General features: G+C 44.6%; 1 protein-coding gene across 1 annotated transcript in view; it reads left to right on the forward strand.

Annotated features, from left to right (window-relative positions):
• Positions 1-490: 490 nt before the first annotated feature.
• The window catches only part of SARC_01698 (hypothetical protein), an 11,236-nt gene continuing 2,462 nt past the window's right edge, over positions 491-9,264 (forward strand). The window contains exons 1-12 of the mRNA XM_014304556.1: positions 491-806; positions 1,256-1,300; positions 1,568-1,733; positions 2,623-2,687; positions 4,663-4,745; positions 5,261-5,330; positions 6,093-6,197; positions 6,669-6,770; positions 7,063-7,261; positions 8,126-8,314; positions 8,628-8,689; positions 8,813-9,090. Of these exons, the coding sequence (XP_014160031.1) occupies positions 552-806; positions 1,256-1,300; positions 1,568-1,733; positions 2,623-2,687; positions 4,663-4,745; positions 5,261-5,330; positions 6,093-6,197; positions 6,669-6,770; positions 7,063-7,261; positions 8,126-8,314; positions 8,628-8,689; positions 8,813-9,090 (1,619 nt within the window). The 5' untranslated portion in view covers positions 491-551. The remainder of the gene's footprint in view (positions 807-1,255; positions 1,301-1,567; positions 1,734-2,622; positions 2,688-4,662; positions 4,746-5,260; positions 5,331-6,092; positions 6,198-6,668; positions 6,771-7,062; positions 7,262-8,125; positions 8,315-8,627; positions 8,690-8,812; positions 9,091-9,264) is intronic.

A 9,264-nucleotide genomic window follows, 5' to 3' on the forward strand; every position in this document is an offset into this window, starting at 1 on the left:
ACAGCAACCAAAATTGGAGTTCCCGACACCATCGAGTATTCCTTAACCTTATTCACAAGCATACGACCGCGTCAATCATGTGTGAGCCTCGCCCAAATTCTCCAGGGCCACGCTCCTTTAATCAACTGTGAGTTGTCAGCCTTCAAAGCCTCTCTGGATTGTGGACACTCGCCCTCAACTCCACTCCTCAAGGCTCAAGCAATAAATCACAAACTGACAAAAACAATATAAATTCACCGGTTAATGATACTGAATGATACCGAACCACTCTCAAAATTTAGAGGCCCAATAACATTGCCATACGGACCTTTTAACCAATAATTGATAAAGATTTTTTGTTGTTGAATTTCTCATATGTAGGGATATATTATTTATTTCAATTTAGCTCATAGTTCCTCTTAAATTCAAGCTGGTGCCTCTTGAATCTTTTGTGGGACTTTGTATAGAGTGGTCATACTCTGCTTCAAGAAGCCACTAACTAAAATCGGCACGCATACCCATTTATGCCGCGTTAGCACAACCGAAGCCTTCGAAGCACTTCGTACGTAGTCATGCAAGCGATTAAATTCGCTCAGTCGGTGCGCCAAGCCACACGCGCCAGCGCACTAAGTCTCACGCGTGCCTCTCGGTTTGTTCCCATTGCAGCTGTCGCATGCACCCGTGTACGGACAAGATTCCTGTCTAGTGAGCCTCACTTACACAGTGATGGCAAACCGTCAGGGCTCGTTCTCACAGTGGCTAATCCCGCAGTCATCTTAAACAATATTGCTCAGCGCTATGAATCAATCTCGCGTATCTTGATGGAGGTATGGTATTGCCGTGTGCTTCGAAAAGTAATTGTGTAAAGCTCTAGTTCTCTTGCTTATGTGCATGTTTCTTGTAATTGTATGCTGTAGTTTTTATTCTATACCCAATATGCGTGTTGCCAAGTGTACACCTTCAACAATGCACAGGTGAACAAAAGATTCACTATTCTACAAAGCGGGTCTAATTTCAAACTTCGTATCGATCCACCAACTTTGTTTGGATTTAGCCGTGAACGTGAATGACGAATTCTTCCGTTGAGAATCGCTACTTAAAAATGCGGTACGAAAAGTGCAAATAGATTAAAAATCCGTATTTCACTGATTGTACACAGCTATTACACCACACTATACACTTTACTGTTATGACTCAATTTCCTTGCAATGTACACTGCTATTTTGTCACACTGTGTACTTATTGATTTGACTCTTAATTACCATACAATGTATAGTACATCGACAACGCCATTGACGACCGCGAAGCCGACTTCAGACAGGTGAGACGGAGTTGTCATTGAGTTAAACTGTGAAGACAAATTGGGAGGGTTTAAGCGCCTCGCTTCACATATAATCTATATTATGCCAACTGCTCGCGTAATTTCTTGTTTCGATATCTGTTGTCAGCCGTTCATCGTGAGCGTGACATACTGAGTTGTAGCTACATACTTCGTGCAATTACAATGTCCTGCCAGTCGTTGCAGTTATTATTCATCCCAAAGCTTAAGGCTTTACACATCACTCCCATATCTCATGTCTCTATGCAGAATGGCAATGAGTACGATAAACCGGTGGACATCCGCATCACACTCGACAGTAAGAGACGCACAATCAAAATCACCGACAACAGCAGTGGCATGCCACAGCAGCAGCTCACCGAAGCCATTCTAACGGCGGGCGAAAGTAAAAAGAAAGGCGTTCCATGGCTCAACGGTGTGTGTTGTGGCTGGTCCTGTTTGACTTTTAAAGGTTATAAATTATGACATCTTTGATATCTCAGTGGCATAGCAGTGCAGCTTAGCTTGTGTTGCTAAACTCAATCGAGCCCATATGGGGAACCTAGCAAAAGAAGTCTAGCGTCTGGCAAGCCAATTCCCGCATGAGCACGTGGCGTGTCGCAGTGCAATAGCGCTTTAACCGGTGTTCCTACTGGTCAACAAGTTATATCATTTTTCCATAAATTACTCCATCACAAGAACATATATATTACCAACAATAGGGCAGGCGGTTTGTGTACTACCACCTGCTAACGATGTACGAAATCCCACAATGAATAATTCTTAACGCGCACAAATAATTGCAGCATACCGATCACCAACACCCAACACCCGACACTCAGCACTCAACACCAGTTAACACTCACCACTCAACACCCAACACTCACTACCCAACACTCACCACTCAACACCCACCACCCACACCCAACACTTACCACTCGACACCCAACACTCACTACCCAACACTCACCACTCGACACCCAACACTCACTACCCAACACTCACCACCCAACACCCAACACCCAACACTCACCACCCAACACTCATCATTCAACACCCTACACCCAACACTCACCACCCACCACCCACTACCCTACACCCAACACTCACCACTCAACACCCAACACTCACTACCCAACACTCACCACCCAACAACCTACACCCAACACCCAACACTCACTATTCAACACCCACTACCCTACATCCAACACTCACCACTCAACACCCAACACCCAACACTCACTATTCAACACCCACTACCCTACACCCAACACTCACCACTCAACACCCAACACTCATCACTCAACACTCAACACCCACCTCAGGTCAGTTCGGATTCGGTATTCACGCGTTTCGGGCTGCGGCGAAAACCATCAAATTAGAGTCAAAGGTACTCATTGTTTCTTCGAAAATGTTCGCATCTACGAACAAAATAAATCGTTTTCGTAGTCAGATTATCGTTTGTTTTGTAGTCGGAAATTTTTTATTCGTAGTGGGATTATCGTTTGTTTCGTAGTCGGATAATCGTTTGTTTCGTAGTCGGATTATCGCTTGATTTGTAGCGGGATTATCGGTTGTTTCGTAGTGGGATTATCGCTTGATTCGTAGTCAGATTATCGATTGTTTCGTAGTCGGATTATCGCTTGATTTGTAGTGGGATTATCGGTTGTTTCGTAGTGGGATTATCGCTTGATTCGTAGCGGAATTTTCGTTTGTTTTGTAGTCAGATTATCGTTTGTTTTGTAGTCGGATTTTTTTTTTCGTAGTGGGATTATCGACTGTTTCGTAGCGGTTGATTCGTAGCGGGATTATCGTTTGTTTCGTAGTCAGATTATCGTTTGTTTCGTAGTCAGAGTATCGGTTGTTTCGTAGTCGGAATATCAGTTGTTTCGTAGTCGGATTATCGCTTGATTCGTAGTGGGATTATCGGTTGCTTCGTAGTCGGATTATCAGTTGTTTCGTAGTCGGATTATCGCTTGATTTATAGTGGGATTATCGGTTGTTTCGTAGTCGGATTATCGTTTGTTTCGTAGTCCGAGTGTCGTTTGTTCTGTAGTCCGATTGTCCGTTGCTTCGTGGTCGTATTGTCATTTGTAAGTCGAATATTCGATATTTGGATACAAATACTGCTGTTCACGATAAGTTGCGCACAGTTCGGTATCGGAACTCGCACGCGTATGGTCTCGCGTCTTACCTCGTGCAATGTTGAGAGAGAACTGTTTCAGTAACTAATTGGAGTTTAGAGGCTACCGAGGAGAGTTATCTCTTCGTCTGAATAGACAGCATTGCTCATTCCTATCCTCAAACAGAGCGCGCGGGTCATAATTTTAGGGTTTAGGTTTTGTCGCGAGATGCTATCATGAGACTGAGGTGACAGATGTGTGCAAGTCAAGGAGATCGATCATATACATCAAAACAGTTGTCATGACAACGATTAAGCTTAAAGTTCACGCCTTACCTCGTCCATAAGATCATTTGTGTAGTAAGTCTGTCTCCGCTTAATGTGGACAGAGCATTACTCTCCGTATTTTTCCAAGAACCTCAGTAACTTAAGATTTACCTACAACTTTTAGGGTTTTTAGTTTTCAGAACATATCCAGTTGATGGATACATGTTACTGCAGTTAGAGGTTTCCATCTCCTGAGATGTGTGTTTCACTTTGAAGAAGCTCTTCACACGAATTGATTGAACTCGCACAGTGGGGTCTTGTTTATTCCAATGGATAATTGTCCAGTGTTGTCATATCTAATTTTATCTACTTTATTCATTTGATTGTCCAGTGTTGTCATATCTTATGTTATCTATTAAATTGAGTGGATCGTCTAGTGTTGTCATATCTAATGTTATCAAATAACCTCATTTGATTGTCCAGTGTTGTCATATCTAATGTTATCTATTAAATTGATTGGATCGTCTAGTGTTGTCATATATAATGTTATCTATTAAATTCATTTGATTGCCCAGTGTTGTCATATCTAATGTCATCTATTAAATTGATTGGATCGTCTAGTGTTGTCATGTCTAATGTTATTTATTAAATTCATTTGATTGTCCAGTGTTGTCATATCCAATGTTTTCTATTAAATTGATTGGATCGTCTAGTGTTGTCATATCTAATTTATCTATTAAAGTAATTCGTCTTCTGCATAAATGAATGAAAAACCGGTTTTCTGCGGTATATATTGTCGAACTCACACACCCGTATCCGAAATTGGAAAAGTACCTACGCTCAGAAAGTACTTCTATTCAGAGAGAAAGACGATAAAACAGTCCTCGTCTCGTCATGAGAATCGATGGCCATATTTCTGCGAGTGTTCAGTTTGCTCCTGTAACTTAATGAAGCCTACGTACACCACCTACCACAGACTCACGATGGTCCCCTGTTGAGTGTTACTCTGGATCGAGATCGTCACACCGACATAGAGCCGCCACACATCATCGTGCACCCGTATGTAAAGTGCACTTTTGAGACTTTCTAACTGTTACAATGTGCTCATGAGCTCAATTTTTTTATGCATTATACAGTGGAGTGAGTGCGGATAAGTGTCGATTCGATTCCTTTGGTAAATCCTTTTTTCAATCCGGTGAACTGCATGTCATGGCTGCCCATTGAGTGCCTTAGTCCATGGCATTCACATGTGACTTTGATGTATTACAACTGCACGTCATGGCTGCCCATTGAGTGCCTTAGTCCATCCATGGCATTCGCATATGACTTTGATGTATTACAACTGCACGTCGTGGCTGCTCATTGAGTGCCTTAGTCCATGGCATTCGCATATGACTTTGATGTATTACAACTGCACGTCATGGCTGCCCATTGAGTGCCTTAGCCCATGGCATTCGCATATAACTTTGATGTATTACAACTGCACGTCCTGGCTGCCCATTGAGTGCCTTAGTCCATGGCATTCGTATATGACTTTGATGTATTGCTCAACATTGCCTGCGCGTCGGTTGCAGTGAGACGCCCATTTACACCAGCGGAACGAATGTCTACATCTCCGGAGTCGATCCAGAGTGGCTGCGAGGGGTACGTTATGTGTGTGCTCGTGTTGTGTGTGTTTTGTACATGTTGTGGCTGTGTTGGGTGTGTGGTGTGCATATTGTGGCTGTGTTGTGTGCTCGTGTTGTGTGTGTTGTGTACATGTTGTGGTTGTCTTGTTTGTAATTGGTGGTCATGTGTGTTTATATTCAAATCCTATAGTGGATCTGTCTACAGAGGGTGCTATCTTAAATGTGCACAAGATCAATTTGTGTATCACTCGAATAAAAGTGGCAACTGATAACATGTGCAACCATTGCTTCGCTGCATTAAAAAGTTAACGTTGATGCTTTTGATCACGTTATATATTAATGTTATTGCTCGTGATCACGTTATGTATTAATGTTAATGCTCGTGATCACGTTATGTATTAATGTTAATGCTCGTGATCGCGATATGTAATAATGTTAATGCTCGTGATCACGTTATGTATTAATCTTAATGCTCGTGATCACGTTATGTATTAATCTTAATGCTCGTGATCACGTTATGTATTAATGCTACTGCTCGTGATCACGATATGTAATGATGTTAATGCTCGTGATCAGGTTATGTGTTAATGTTAATGCCCGTCGATGTATTGTTCTTCGTGCACGCCACCATGTCGCACAGTGTCACTAATCACTTACACATATGCAGCTGTGCTAGTGGTGCATCATAAATGGGCCAGGTTGCATCCTTGCGCATGTGGTGGTGTGCATATGCGGTGGTGAGCCTTTGACCTGTTTCTTTCTCCCTGTGCCACTGCAGGTGGACATCAACGTTATCGCGGAGGAAATTCAGTATCACTTCGAGCGCTTGCTTTGTCGCCCTGATCTGTCGATTACTGTGGAAGAAATCGTTGGCAAAGTGATGGTATGTATCCGCTTGCGTACGATATCGTAAACCAGTTGGGGTGCCGTCACATGGACAGGCACAACTGCGAAAACATTCACGTGTACTTCAAGTACTATTGTACTTTCTGCTTTTGTTCTGGGCTATACACCCATGCGCGAGCACCGTTGCTGAACTGACTAGCCTATTCAAGTAGTCGATTTAGAAATGGGTTCCTAGTGTCACACGGCCCTTGCAGTTTAAGGATACATGAGGTGGCCCATGTGTACAATGCTCACTTGTAGTCTAACTTTAGCTGGTAGTCCAACTTTACCTGGTAGGCTAACTTTAACTGGTAGTCCAACTTTAACTGGTAGTCCGACTTTAACTGGCAGTCCAACTTTAACTGGTAGTCCAACTTTCCTACCTGGATATGTTTTAAGCACGTAGCTGAGCTAGTTACTACGATCGATTGGATCGATCTGACATTCCATTCGTATCGTATATAAACAGAAGCGACGCAAGTGTATACCTTTTGATTATGAGAAAATCGAAGGGGTCGAGTTCCGAGACGATTTCACAGTGCATGGGCACTCCGTGACTGTGAATTTGAAGGTATGGTTTAAACGTTTGGTAGTTTATGGTTTACGGTTTTATGGTTTAAATGTTTGTTAGTCCATAATTATGCGCACGTAGGTACCCACAGTCAGTGCGAGTTGAAGTTTATAAGCCTCACTCTATTGTGAGCTGAGACATCGCGTACGCTGTGGTAGTTCCTTCTGTTCGTTAACCTGACTTGCAATACGCTGGAACCAGTTGTTTAGGGTTAGGGTTTTGGGTTTTAGAGCCCGTTGTGTGTGTGAACTGGTAGGCAGACGCTGACCCGCTGCCCTCCGCGGCTGTGCAGGTGACCACCCATGAGTACACAGGGTGTCGCCCACGGTTCTTCTCATTGGGACGGCGCATTAACGAAGTAGACAAAATGCAGTCGTTCGCTAAGCACAGCCAGTACAAGTCCACTCTGTGGTCGCATCCCAACATCATCGGTTACATCGATGTGACAGATGCCGTGCAAACAGTCATCACCAGAGACGAGTTCCAGACGGGTAAGCCTCTCCCATGGCCAATGGCCGGTCTACGTATTCTGCAATGCGTCTGTATCCCATTAGTCTGGTTGTAGTTGATTCTATTTGTGCGGGTTGGCCGAAGAAAGCCTCAGACGAACCGCGTGAGTGTTCCGTTGTACTCAAATGTACTGACTGACTCTCAGCAGGCCAAAGGATATGCGCTTGCACTGATGAGTAATATATATTGTCTGTCGTGCCATTGGACAGTCAAGCCAATGGGCTGTGTGTGGCCAGTGCCTGTTAATGCACTTGTGCATCTGACCTGCAGATCAAGTTGTCCTTTGTCGCTGAGTGGTGACTGGCCGTTGTCTTTGTCGCTGAGTGGTGACTGGCCGTTTTCCTTTGTCGTCTGAGTGGTGACTGGCCGTTGTCCTTTGTCGCTGAGTGGTGACTGACCGTTGTCCTTTGTCGCTGAGTGGTGACTGGCCGTTGTCCTTTGTCGCTGAGTGGTGGCTGGCCGTTGTCCTTTGTCGCTGAGTGGTGACTGGCCGTTGTCCTTTGTCGCTGAATGGTGACTGGCCGTTGGCTTTGTTTTTGCACTCACACGCACTGCCACTCGTTCAGCTGCTGCGGTGGGTCGTCATTTCAATTGTCTGTGCTGAGTAATACTTCTCCATCATCGCTCGCGTAGTTGCGTAGCATTGTCGCATGGTGCTGAGTTGTGCATTCGCGCGCCTGTCACTATACCCCGCATCGCAGTAGATGGCACACTGTGGGCAGTGCCAATCATCGCAATGCTGTACATCTCTCACACCACGCCGCAGTCAGTGGCCTTCGTCTGAGCTGTGTTTGTGTTTGTGTTTGTGTTGCTCAGTTCCACTGTGTCACTGTTTTGCGTCACAGGAGCTGAGCGTCGCGCGCTGTACGATCGCCTGACAGCACTGGAACCCAAAATCAAAGCAGCGCTCGATATGGAAACGGCACAGCACACAGTCAAGGAGATGACCAAATATGGCGTTGATCTGAGTGAGGCCTTCTTTGACATGATGACCGACCAGGAAAAGGTCAAGCGACGCATTGCGAGAGCCATGGGTAGGTATTGTGCTACATGTATAAAACCCTAAACCCTAAAACACTAGGTACCATGGGTAGGTATTGTGCTATCTCAATATGCTGTGGTGGGAGTGATATTACCTGTACACTCGATGCGTATCTGTTGCACACGAGTACACAGCCTACGAAGTTTGACTGCTATGTGGTTGTCCAGTCTATCAGCGACATATATTGATACTTCTGCCAGTCTACATAGGCTCATCAAACCATAGCACTCTCCTGCCCCCAAATGAACTCAACGGAAATTCGTTCCCCATTCTGTAGCCAAACTTTCGTACTCATTCCTTTGCAGAAAAGAAGCGCCGAAGTTTACCCGGAATGACGGTCGAGGAGCTCGAGGTGATAAAGCCTAAGGTGTGTTCGGTGATGTCTCGGTGTTTCACTCAAGACGCACTTCATAAGGTCATTGTTTATTTTTATTTTTAGCCCCATCCCACGTCTGACCATCTTCAATTCAAAATAAATATATAATGGTAGCCGCAGCCAAAACCACAGCCAAAAGCAGAACCGGTGACGCAAAGTCAACCGACGAAAGTGCAGAAGCCTGAGCCAATTGATGGGGAGAAACTCAGACAGCAACGGGAGACGCAGGAAAATACCCTCGAAGCAAAACCGCTGACGCAAAGTCAACCGACGGAAGTGCAGAAGCCTGAGCCAATTGATGAGGACAAACTCGGACAGCAACGGGAGGCGCGGGAAAAGGCCCTCGAAACAGAACGACTCAAGAAAAAGCACGACACCATGATTCAGATGCAGTAAGTGCAATTGTCCGGTCACATGGTTTATAATGATCCAGATGCAATACGTGCAATTGTCTGGCCACATGGTTTATAATGATCCAGATGCAGTAAGTGCAATTGTCTGGTCACATGGTTTATAATGATCCAGATGCAGTAGGTGCAATTGTCTGGCCACATGGTTTATAATGA

This window comes from Sphaeroforma arctica, assembly GCF_001186125.1.
Source record: "Sphaeroforma arctica JP610 unplaced genomic scaffold supercont1.70, whole genome shotgun sequence".
Lineage (NCBI taxonomy): Eukaryota > Ichthyosporea > Ichthyophonida > Sphaeroforma > Sphaeroforma arctica.